The sequence below is a fragment of the Eschrichtius robustus genome, chromosome 3 (assembly GCF_028021215.1).
Source record: "Eschrichtius robustus isolate mEscRob2 chromosome 3, mEscRob2.pri, whole genome shotgun sequence".
In the NCBI taxonomy this organism is placed as follows: Eukaryota; Metazoa; Chordata; class Mammalia; order Artiodactyla; family Eschrichtiidae; genus Eschrichtius; species Eschrichtius robustus.
In genome coordinates, this window is record NC_090826.1 from 188109837 (window position 1) to 188122229 (window position 12393).

General features: G+C 60.3%; 1 protein-coding gene across 1 annotated transcript in view; it reads left to right on the top strand.

The window, feature by feature from the left end:
- The first annotated feature begins 785 nt into the window (after positions 1-785).
- Positions 786-12393, top strand: part of PKP1 (plakophilin 1) — a 39620-nt gene continuing 28012 nt past the window's right edge. Inside the window, exons 1-2 of the mRNA XM_068538582.1 lie at positions 786-987; positions 10080-10177. Coding sequence (XP_068394683.1) covers positions 786-987; positions 10080-10177 — 300 coding nt within the window. The remainder of the gene's footprint in view (positions 988-10079; positions 10178-12393) is intronic.

Genomic DNA, 12393 nt, shown 5'->3' on the forward strand with positions numbered 1-12393 from the left:
GGAGTTTCAGAGACATCCACTGTTTACCTGGTGCTTCCCCTGGCATGCCCATGCCCTGGGGGGTTGGTTACTACTTTGTGGTTTTGCATCTCAAGTCTCATCCTGGTGTGGGCTTCAGGCCCTCACCCCCTCCCCGCAGGTTGGAAGCTGTCTTAGAGCAGAGAGCCTTTGGACCGGGCTGTGCTCCTTGCCGTCAACCTGGGAGCCCCCATCCACAGGGCTGGCCTCCGCAGTGACCTCTGCACGGAGGCAGATGGGCATCTGGCTGTGCAGGGGGCCCAGTCGAGAAAGACTCCTTTTTCCTAGAGAGAAGTCTCTCTCAGTGCCGAGCTGAGCACGCACTCTATCCCTGAGCGCGCAGGACCGGGACAGAGGGCGGCTACCCGGGCGGAGGCCTCACCTCGGCAGGTCGCGGGGAGAGGGAAGGGGGACAAAGGAAGAGAGAGCACGGTCCAGGCTCGGGACTTGAAGCCCTGCCCCCAGAGCGCCCGGCCCGCAGCTCAGCGCCCGGGGCTCCGCTGGAGCGGCCGCGGCGGGGAGGGGGCGGCGCCGGGCGGGGCGGTATATCCAGCCCGGCGGAGGGCGGGCCCGCCAGTGCCTGGACCAGGACGCGCCGGGAGCAGCAGCCGGGAGCCGTCACGCGCGTGCACCGTCGCTCGATGGCTCAGGGAGCCGCTGAGCACGGGAAGAGCCCCCTCCCGCTGCCGCCCAGCACGCCGCGCACCCCGCACACCCCGCACCTCGCATTTGGCCGCTCGCTCTCCGGGCCCGCGCCCCGCGCCGCCATGAACCACTCACCGCTCAAGACCGCCCTGGCCTACGAATGCTTCCAGTTCCAGGACAACTCGACGCTGGCTCTGCCGTCGGACCAGAAGATAAAGACCGGCACGTCGGGCTGGCAGCGCGTGCAGGAGCAGGTGATGATGACCGTCAAGCGGCAGAAGCCCAAGTCTTCCCAGTCGTCCACCCTGAGCCACTCCAACCGAGGTAAAGGCCGGATGCGCGCGTGGCCGTGCGCCCCTCCCCGGCGCCCCTCCCGGGCGGCGGGGCGCGGGGCGCGCGCAGACCCCAGCAGCGCTCCCTCCCGCCGCCGGGTCTACTGTGCAGCCGCGGCCCGAGCCGCTCGGCGGCGTGCTCACGGTGTTGGGGGGTGGCGGAGTGGTGGGAGACGCAGTCAGGGCCGTTCTCGGGGCCCAGGGCTTTCTCTTCCGCGGCCTGCTCCGGGGAACTGTCTCCGTCCGCGTCCTGTCTTACCCGGTCGCCCGGGGTCGTGCGCCTCCCTCACCCCGCCGCATCCTGCCCGGACTTAGCTGCGGGATCCCAGTGGCTGGGGGGGGGGTCTGGGGGGAGGGCGGTGCGTGGTTGCCGGGCGGGCAGGGAGTCACGGAGACCCGAGCGGAGGCCCAGGAGGGGCGGGCGGCCGGGGAGGTGGCGCAGGGAGCGGACAAGCCCTTGTGACTGCGCGGCGTGGTAGCGGGAGCCTCACACCTGGAAGAGGCATGTGTGGTTCCAAGGTCGCCCCGGGCCAGTGCGGACCCTGGGGACTGAGGCCGGGAAGGGGTCCAGGATGCCCTCTTTCCCGTGGCTGAGAGAAACCCACTTTCCCACGGGATTTGCCCTGCCCCACGCAGCTTGCCTAGAAACAAGTGCCCCGAAGTAGGGAATTCGGTGGACAAGGTTGGGAATCCCCCGCCCCCGACCCTCGCCTTGCTGGGCCCTCGTGGTGGGCACTTGTCCATCTAGGTGCCGGCCTGGCCAGCCCTCTCCTCTTCACGGTAAGGTCCCCCACCTGGGGGCGGCCAGGAGAAAGGGGTAGGACCCCTGAAACGCAAGGAGGAAGGTATGATACCTGACAGGGCCCTGTGTGGAGGATTTTTAGACCAAACGCTTTCATACAGAGCATTCCCAGTGAGAATTACACACAAATCAGGGCACCTTCTATTTATTTATTTAGCTAAATTTAGTTAAATGCTAATAAAGACGCTGCAGACTGCAAACCAGTACAGGTCAACCAAGATTTATTTATTGAAAAAAAGAGATACATTGATCAAGTCAGGTGTTCATGAGAGAGCGGGGAGAATGGGGTTAGTAAAGAGGGGGGGACAAAGGAGATGAATCCTCACCCATTCTCCCACGCGCACGCACACACACACACACACACACACACACACCAGCTCACGATTTCAACCTCTGTGCCCCCGCCCAAGTGGCAACTGTAGAGCTGAGGGGGAGAAAATGGCTGGCCGAGGACTCCCCTGCACCCCAAACCCAAAGGCCTGTGCGGCTGTGCCCCTTGCCCTGGCCTGGGCCCCCTACTCCTCTCCTGCCAGACCCCCGCTCAAGGCCACAGCCTCCAGAGCGCTTGCCTCCTTCCCTTTTGTTTGGTGCCTTGGTAGCTGCTTCCAGCCTTTTTTGGAAGTAGGTTTGGGAGACAAAGTGCCCCTCCTTCTGACCACAGCCCAGTCACAGCTCAAGCCCACCTCCTCTCTCCCTCGCTGAAGCCTCACCTGTCCCCATCCCACACCCGCTCCGTCCCTGGCCTGAGCTTGGGGCTCACAGCTCCAGAAAAGTCTCAGACCAGCCCCGGTGCCCCCCGATGGGGCGCTGGCTGAGCACTGTGGCCTGGCCTCTCTCTTTGTGGGTGACATCCATCCCTCTTCTCTCCACTTCTGCATCCCAAGGTCCTCCGGGGGCGTCAGCAGGCAGGGGTGGACTCTGGTGGCTAGTGCGTCCCTCTCCGAGGGCTGGCCCTGTAGGCGTGTCCCCGCTACCCTTTGCTCTGACCAGTTTCCCCAGCGGCACTGTAGCTGGGAGAGGCCGTCAGGCCACCTGCAGCTGGTTGATCTGGTTTTCTGGTTGATCTGGCTTTGTCTCCTCGCCAGCGCTGCCCCAGCGTCCCCCGGTTTGCTTTGTGACTGCCTCTCCCCGCTTTGGTCCCTCTTTGTCCTGTTGATTTCACTCCATGTGTCTGCTCTGGTTCCCGGGAGGGGTGATTGGCGGCTGTGGAAGGACCACACCCCAGGCCATCCCCCTGGCCCCCCGGACAGACTCGAATTCTCTTTCACTTGCCTGAGAGAGAAGAGCAGGTTTCTCTGGGGTCTTTGATCCTCCTGGGCCCCCGCCCTGCAGAAGGCCAGGCGCGCCCCACTGCCCGCAGAGGAGCTGCCTCTCCCTGTAGCCCGCGGAGGACAGTCAGGAATCAGCCACCCAAGGTCCTGGCAGTAGGAGTGCCTTTTGTTCGGAGCCGGCCCCATAGGGCTGCCTTCCATCCTGTCAGGGAGGGGCCTTGAGCCTCCAAGGGCTGGGTGTGGGACCCCGTGGGAGAAGCCTGGCATGAACGCCCGTCTCTGCCGTGCCCTCCCCAGAACACGGGCCCAGACACATGGCCCACCCTGTCAGGCAGTTCCAGTTAGGGAGGGGTTCTCGGGGGCCGGAGACCCTGCAGGAGGAGGCTGCTTGGGACCTGCCCACCCATCTTTTCCCGAATGGGGCCCCTGAGCATTGCTGCCCACGCTTCCTGAGGGTCCCCGTGGGCAGCGGGGTAAAACCATGTGGGAAGCGGGAGGAACGTGGGGACGTGGCTGCCCAGCCGGAGATCGGGGCTGGGAAACACGACCTCCTTGTGGCCGGCGGGTAGTCCCTGCGGGGCGGACCGTGGGGTTGGGGACTGGTGCACTGTCGTCTGGCCCGAGAGGAGACGCTGCCATATTCATGTCCTTTCTACTCTGCTTGGAATCTCTTCCTAAAGCTGAACCCAAATCTCCTCTGATCCAAGTCCAAAGCCGCCGCTGCCACACGCGCGCGCGCGCACGCGCACACGCACACACACACACACACACACAGACACACACACACACACACAGAGCTCGGTGGAACCGGCTGCCTTCTGCACATCACTCCAGGGAGTCCTAACCCACGCGCTCTGCCCACTGCCCTGTGAGCCAGCATCAGCCTTGGGCCCGAGGGTTCTGTCTCCACTCTTCTCAGAAGCACCATTTCCCACCTGTGATGGTCAGAGGTGGGGGTGGGGTGCGCTGGGCAGGTGTCCTGCTCCCCGGGGCCCTCCTGGGGGCAGGCTTGTGCCCAGGGGAGCCAAGACCCCGTCTTAGGGCCCCGCTGGCCGGCTCCCTGGATTCGTGGGGGGCTGTGTCTCGGCGTGAGCCTCCCCCCGGGGAGGTTCTGCTCTCTCTACTCTCCTGGAAGGGTCCTGCCCTGACCGCAGGCTGGGCACAGGTGTCTCTTTTGGGGTTATTTCCTCGGGACCAAAGCTGAGACGGGAGGAGGTACGTGACGTCTGTGCTTAGGCCTGCCCCAGCAGGGAAACATCTTCGTTAACTTCAAGCGGACCAGTTCTCATTTCTTCACAGTGCCTCTCGTCGTCTCGGAGCTGAGGGCTTAGCCAGAATTTCCACCGGCCTGTTACAACACATGCAAAAATGCCGAGTATTCCGGGGTTGGAATCCTGCTCCTTTGCTAAGCTCATTGACAGAGATTAGAAAACAAATAAACAAAACAAAAGAAATTCCTCTCCCCACGCACGGAATTGTAAATATCAATAAGCCGCTTGTTCTAGGTTTAAAACTCTGGGAGCTACTTCTGCGATGATAGGGTGTGACCCGTAGAAGTTATGTGATGTTTGAACAAAACAAAATGGAGGACTGTTTTCCATGGAAGGTAGCCTCACGTGAGGTTCTTTGTAGGCACACACCACACAGGCACGCACGTATGCACACGTATACCCACCGCTGTGCACACACACACGTGTGTCCTCACGCACACACACATTCACACACAGCCCGACTCGCAGCTTGTGCAGCGGCAGGAGTCCAGCTGGTGTCAGGAGGCTTGAGTTCTCTCCGATCTGTTGCCAACTGGTGTGTGATCTTGGGCAAGTGGCTGCCCCTCTCTGGGTCTGTGCAACTGTAAGAGGTGGGGTGAGCTCATCTCCAGATATTTCACTGGAAATAGATGTATAACTCACTGCCTCTGCAGACCGTTTCCCCAAACCGTCTGCAGCTGCAAAAAAGCTCCTCCCCTCAAGACACAGCCCTCACGGTTTCCTTCCAGGAAGCATCAAATCACCAAAAAATATCCCCCAAAGCACTGTTCTTAAGCACGGTTACACATCAGAATAGTCTGGGAATTGTAAAGAATGCAAGCACCTGGGTCCGGCCCCCAGAGGTTCCGGTTTAGTTAGCATGGGGACAGCGTGGACTTTTAAAGGCTCCCAGGCGATTCTGATATGCAGCAAAGATCAAGAATCCTTGTTCTCGTCCTCACCCTCCCTCACACAGAGACCCACTGTGGGGACCACCCCCATCACAGGCACACATCTCTACACACACACACACACACACACACACACACACACACACAGGGATGGACATCTAGTGTGGCAGTTGCTGCTGCTGATGTTTTACCCTGGACCCCCCTCGGGGGGCTGAGCCCAGGCCCCAGCATGCTCCCGCCCTCAGTCCAACACTTAGGCTTAGTGGTGACCACACACAGATCATCAGAAGAAGAAGCAGGATTCCAGCAGAGCTGGGTTTGAACACACCCCAGTGTGCTTTGGTATTTCTGTCCTGTACACGTGCCCAGGAAAGGGCAGAGACTGCGCCAGAGTGTCAGGTGGGGTTGAGCTGAACTCCTCCCGTCCAGGAAAGGGCGGCGTGCGCATGAGCGCCCCGCTGGCCTGGGTGGAGGGCAGAACATCCCCTGCGATGTTCGAGGGGCAGGAGCTGGGCTGCGGGACAGTCCGGGGGCCCAGACATCTCCATGCTCTCTTCCGACAGTTCTTCTTATTGTCTGACTTAAATTCCTCTTGCTGTGGACCTCGCCCTGCTGGGCACCCTGGATGGGAGGGATTTAGGGGGTGAAGTCAAGGGGTTTCTGAGGCCGAGGGACAGTGGGCTTCCTTTCTGAAGCTTTTTGTGCTAAGGAACAGATGTGAGTGCAGAAGCAGCTAGAAGAGGCAGGAGCCTTGTGAGAGGCAGGTTCACAGATACCGCTCTGTGTGCGGGCCTGTGGCTAGCAGGGACGGGGGTGTGGGGAGACTGGGGTGGAGGAGAGGCATTTCGGACAACCTCTGCCCCTGGGGCAGCCCTTCAGCCGGGCTGGGCTGGCCAGTGCCTCGAGGGCCTTGTCCAGGTGGAGTCTGGTCCTGGGTCGGGGTGGGTGGAGAGCGCCCCCAGCAGACACACACACAGAATGTACAGCACAGAGTGTGTCGAGCAGGTAGACCGAGCGCTGACACGGCTCCGAGGGAGAGCTGGGGCGCCGGGGTGGGGTGGGTCTTCTCCAGGAGGAGCTGGGTTGGTGCAGGGTTTGGGCTCCAGGGAGAGGCTTGGCTGAGAAGGGGAGCAGGAATGTTTCAGGCGTGGTGGGTGTGACCCATGGAAAGCTGGGAGGTGGAAGGATGAGTCACCTGTCCCAGTGGGGAAGGAGTCCCGGGGGTCCTGACAAAGGGCTGCCCAGTGACACAGGGAGAGTCAGGCCGCCGTGCAAGGCCAAAGGGAAGGGGCGCCGGGGTGCTGCCGTGTGCAGGGTGGGTTTTCTGAGATGGCTTGTCACCCGGAGCGATGACCCGGAGCGAGGCTCGCAGCGTAGGGAGCGGCCAGCGATGCTGGTGCGCAGGGAAGGCAGACCTTTGCTCTCTGACCCCGATGCTGGTGCGCAGGGAAGGCAGACCTTTGCTCTCTGACCCCGATGCTGGTGCGCAGGGAAGGCAGACCTTTGCTCTCTGACCCCGATGCTGGTGCGCAGGGAAGGCAGACCTTTGCTCTCTGACCCCGATGCTGGTGCGCAGGGAAGGCAGACCTTTGCTCTCTGACCCCGGGCTTCTGCGGGAGGGCAGATGCCTCGAGGCAGACACGCAGTTGGGCCACACGGAAAGGCCCATGGGCCCTTCCAGCGACAACAGCGGGCGCAGTGCTCCCCGGGAGGTGGGGTGACTGTGGGGCAAGCTGGTGCTGGGACCCCCCTCCCTTCCCACCCCTGGGCCAAGAATCCTCCCTGAGAATATAGCCTTGGGCGTTCTGGCTCCAGTCTCTCCCCGGTTCACCGACCCGCCAGGGACCTCTTTGGGTGGGAGGGGGGCCTGGTTGAGTGGAGTCAAGGACCCCAGTCCCCTGCTGCGGTTATGGGGACACTGAGCCTCAAGGCACCAGAGCCGGGCAGGGGGACCGTACCTCACCGTACCCTGCACTGAGAGGACAGGCAGCCTGGGGCGCGGGGACCAGGTGGGGGTCATCAGGAAAGGCTTCCTAGAAGTGACGTCCAGAGAGGTCAAGGGGCCAGTGGAGAAGTGCAGGCCATCAGAGCTGTCCCGTCACTCTCAGTGAGAAGCTCCATGTTCTTCCTGCTGAACTTGACTTTCAGAGGGTGGTACTTCCCAACCAGACCCCCCAGGGTCAGGAGAGGGAGCGCCCGCTTCTGCTGTGGGAGCAACAGTCTCACAAACGGCTCGCCTCCCGCCTGCACCCCTCTGGGTATCTGGCACACTGCAAGGTGTGACTGCAAGTGTGTAAGGTCTCTGGACTCCCCACCCTTGAAACCTCGGCCCAAGGGCAGCTGCCTCCTGCCAGAGAAGCAGTGCTGGCTGGTGTGATGGCAGCCTCATTCTCACAAGGAGGCCAAACCAAACAGCTCACGGTGGGAGTCAGGCAGTCTGACCCCCAGTTGCAGGTGATCTTGGGGAGATGCCTTCAGGAGCTGCCTGGAAGGGGCTGGAGGCCTTGGCCCAACCAGAAGTGAGAGTTACAACCCACACCTGTCATCACCACAATCCCCCCTGGGTCACAGGGACTGGCCTTGGAATGATGGGGTACTCCAGAGGTCATCTGCCTCCACGGCAGAGAACTCCCCACCTGTCACACAAAGGAGAATGAGAGGGAGGTGGGCAGGTGCAGGGTGTGGGGGAGGATATGCTTCACCTGATGACCAAGAGGGCGAGTGACATCACTGCTGACAGACTCCCTCCCGAGCAGGGCGGAGGCCCCGTGGGAGCCTGCCCTCCACGGAGCCTCCTGGGGACGCCTCTCCCAGAACTCTGTGTCTGTCACCACCCCAGATTTTCCATCCAAAGCAGCTGGCTGACCCACGCTTGCCCTTGGGTGAGAAATCCCTGCCCAAGTGAACCCTGCCCTGCCCTGCCCTGGAAGGGGTGTCAGAAGTGGGCTGGACGGAGGGGAGATGGACGGGACACTGGCTGTCGGCCACCGGGGTTCCTGGCTGCAGCCCCTTTTCTCGGTGAGAGCGAGTTCTGGGGGTCCACGCCCATGAGGTTGCCTCCAGACTCCTCCTGACGAAGGCAGCTTTTCCAGAGCTTCCGGAGAAAGGAAGAGGCACGAGCTGCCTGCATTCAGCTGGGAGCTTGGAGTAATTCAGAGCCTCAGGGGCGTCCCTTCTGGAGCCAGGCCTGGGCCTGGGGCTTTCTGGGGTGGGGACACCTCTGGGGGCAGCAAAGGAGGTGGTGATGTAGCCTTTGATGCCCAGACTTCTTCCTTGCTGAACCCTGTCTCTAGAGAAGAGAGGTCAGGCTTCCCTGAATGCCATCAGGCACGAGTCACTATAATCACACAACCACGGGACCTTGGGGTACAGAGAGGCCAAACCCCTCTTTCTATAGAAGAGGAAGGCGAGGCCCAGAGAAGGCAAGTGCCTTGCCCAAATGCCAGAGCCAGGACCAATTCCAACACCACCAGGTGCCTAGGGCAGGGGGTCTCTGCCACAGCTGGCAGCCCCAGTGGCCAGTTGATCCTCCGTGATGGGGGGGCGTGGAGAATCAGGGGCACTGCCCCTCCTGTGAGCTGTTGGGGGGTCACCTGGCTCTGGACAGAGGAGGTGGCACCAGGCAAGGACATCTGCCACACCCAAAGCTGCCCCTCTGCTCTGTCTTCTCCCCCCAGCTCAGATGCTCCAGCGCCCACCCCCAAAGGCTTGGGAGTCTGAGGGGGCACAGCCGATGGGGAGGGGTGAATTGAGCCAGGTGGGATCCCGGCCAGACCCTTGCCCTGATGCTGGGGTCAATCCCCTCTCCCTGGATCGACTTTCCCCAGGGGCCATCACTTAGTAAGAGTGTAGGACCACCCTTGCTCCGGATGCCCAGGCCATAGAGCCATGGTTCCTAGTCTAGGAAATGGGGCACCAGGCAGGTTGTGACCTGGGGTACGGACAGCAGGACGGCCTCTTGGGCGGGGCCCGGTTACGGGTTTTGAACTTGGGTTTACAGACGGTTGCGATTCAGTGGCTGCGGCCGAGGAAGGAAGGCAGACTCGGCACGGGACGCGGCGTGAGCAAAGCCCCGGGCAGGTCACTGTCAGCCATGCTTCAAGGGCAGCAGGACAGCGGGCAGAATTGGGCTGTCCTTTTCGGGTTCCCCAGCCATCCGGTGAAGGAGCCTAGCGTCCAGGCTGCCTTGTGAAATCCAAAGCCACTTTACCCTCAATAATAGTAATGACACTCTGTCCTCCCCGGAGCCTGTCGTCTGTGGGCCCCCAAGCACTCGGAAAACAGTTAATTAATCCTCACCGGGCCTCTGAGGTTGGTGGCCGCTCCCCCTTCAGCAGCTGGGGCACCTGGGAGATGCAGGAGGGGGCGGAAGGCTGGGCTCGGGAGCCAGAGTCCCGCGTGGCGTTGGCCTGGGACCCTCCGGAGCTGCCCTGCGGCCCTGAGGCTCTGGACCTGGCATGCGGAGCTCCTGGCTGTCGTCCCTGAGTGGGAAGGTCATCCTTGTAGAACTCGGAGTTGTGATTCCCTGGACCGGGACGACGGGGGCCTGAGGCCCTCCAGGCCAACTCCTGACCTGTAGGTGTCAGCCCACCCCCGGCCACAGGGGTAGACCCCCAGGAAGGGGTCGGCCGAGGCCCTCGGAGCTGACCCTGCAGCCATCTGGCTGTGGAGGGGCGGGTGGAGAGAGGGAGAAAGGCGAGCGGAAGCCTGGCTCCCCATCCCCGTCCGCCTCCTCCAAGGCCTCAGCCCTGGTCTCCTCCGAGGTCCGCAGGGCACCAGATGCAGAGGGGACACCGTGGGGAGGAGGGCTGGGGGGAGCCAATGGCCTAACCCCTGCCCCTGTCCTCAAGGTTCCATGTATGATGACAATTACAACAGCTGCGGGACCACCGGCCGGAGCAGCTACTACTCGAAGTTCCAGGCGGGGAACGGCTCGTGGGGTTATCCGGTAAGGAGCTGCTTCCCGCAGGGTGTCGGTTCAGGCTTTGTGGAGGAGAAGGCGTGTCCTGGTTGCCGAGACAGTGATGCGGGGTGGGAACGGTCCCCGAGGGGAGGCCCCCCAGCTCTGACCGGGTCCGTTTGCTTGGCCATCATTTCACACGTGGCTCTTACTGCAGCCTCCTGTCTGACTGGATATTTCTGAATGCCTCAGATGAGAACATTTTAGAAAAAGCGTAAAGGAAACATCATATTAAAAAAAATCCATTTCCCAATATATCTGATTTGATCATAGATTTGAAAGAAGTTTGAATTCTCATGGTCCAGTCATGTATAGATTAGAAGTTTCTAGAAAAATCCCGAAGGGACCCTCTCCTCAGTATGTGCTGATGACCAAGGATGTGTGCCCAGGGGGGAATGTGGCTTGAGTTTGTACGTTGGACAAACCCGCGTTCAGATTCTAGCTGTGTTACTGCTGAGCGTGTGACCCTGGGTGAGATTCTTCTACCTCTGGGTCTCAGTTACCCCACATGTAAAATGGATATAACAAAGTCTACCTCTGGGGATTGTTGTCAGGACTAAACGAAATAGTGTGCATTTAAAAAAACCTGATTATAATCATTCTTAAGAATTTTTTAAAAATATTAGCATGAGTAGAGATGATCCTAGATCCTTTAATCCTGGCCCTGCCACTGTCTTTCTGTGTGATCTCATCCCGCTATGCCCATCCACCCATTACTGAACAAATATTTCTTTAGCCCTAACTCTCCACCAAGCACCAGGGCAGATGCCCTGGTTCAACCACACAAGCCCACGCAGGAGTTTTCTTCTACCCCACAATCGGCGTGTTGGGTTAGGTGACGCCCGGCTTTTCTCCCAGTCTGCAAATTCTGTGACTTTCCTTTCTTTTTGCTAATTTCAACATTAGCCTATGTTGTTCTGGAAGTTCTTCTGTGAGGCCCTTCAGGCCTGTGCAGCTGGGGATAAAGGCTGCTTCTCCATGGGACTCTGGGCTCCGTCTGCTTGGGCCTCAGGTTTTAGGACCTTTTGCTTTGAGTCCACATTGCTCACAGATGTTGGGGTCCCGGGCAAGAGAGAGGTGGGTGGTTTATGAGTTAGGTGTTCTTTGTCATCCGCTTGATTCCCTCCTACCTAAGTTCTCACTGGGGCTGATTGGGGAGGATTTGTCTTTCTTGCATGGTACAGGTTTAACTAGGTTTGCTGTGAATTTATTTCCCTCCCTGTTTCCTGCTTCTTGATGTCAGTTGATACCCTCAGTGCCGATAACCGATAAATACGGTTAACTGAGCCCAGTAGGCTGGCAGACCAGGCATAGGTGTGAGTAAAGGGCTTTGACAGAAAGACTGATGACCGGGCAGAATCTGAGAAGATGACCTCATAATGCCGTGAAAAGGATTAGGAGAGACCCAAGGAGGGCAGGTCCCTGGACGGGACCAGCAGTCAGATGAGTCATTATGCTGACCGCGCAGATGTTATGTGTCTTTACAATGTTGCGTTGCCCAGTCAGAACTTGGCGCTTGGGTTCCCGCCCTGGGCCGGCTGCTCTCTGGCTCTGTGACTGTAGATCAAGCTCTGATTTCTCTGGGTATCAGTGTTCTCATCTGCGCGTGCTTCACCTCCACTCAGGGGTTGACGTGTTAAATTAACCGGGACGCGTCATCAGATGGGCAGTGAGGGGTTAGTACATGTGGAGATTTGTAACCGGAACCTGCAGGGAACTCATTCTGAGGGCCTTCTTGGGAGAACCTGTGTGCGGCTGGGTTGAGCATTGCTTCTGGGCCATTAGCTCGATCCTCACTGGCTCCCAGCTGCCCCTACACCCTCCCTGTGACTGTTTTCTGACGCCCGGTGAGAATTCCTTCCTTTTCCGAACCCCAAGGCCCAGCCCTCCTCGCTCCTTCTCTCTGCCGCCGGGATTTCAGAGTGACTCAGGTCAGGAGCTGCCTGGGCACGTCCCCGGCTCGCTCAGCTCAGGAGGGGCTCTGGGACGGGGATTTGGTGGAGGGAGGGGGATGGGTGGAAGGATTGATGCTGGAGCCGAGCACGTCAGCCGTGATGGCAGCACCGCTAGTCAGGACTTAGGGGAAGGGGAGCAGGGGGCAAGGCAATAGCGGTGCCATGGGACTTTCCCAGGGATGGCACAGCTGAGCCAGGGGAGTTCAGTGGCCCCCCTCCCAAGAAACCGGCGCAGAGGGCAGGGGGAGA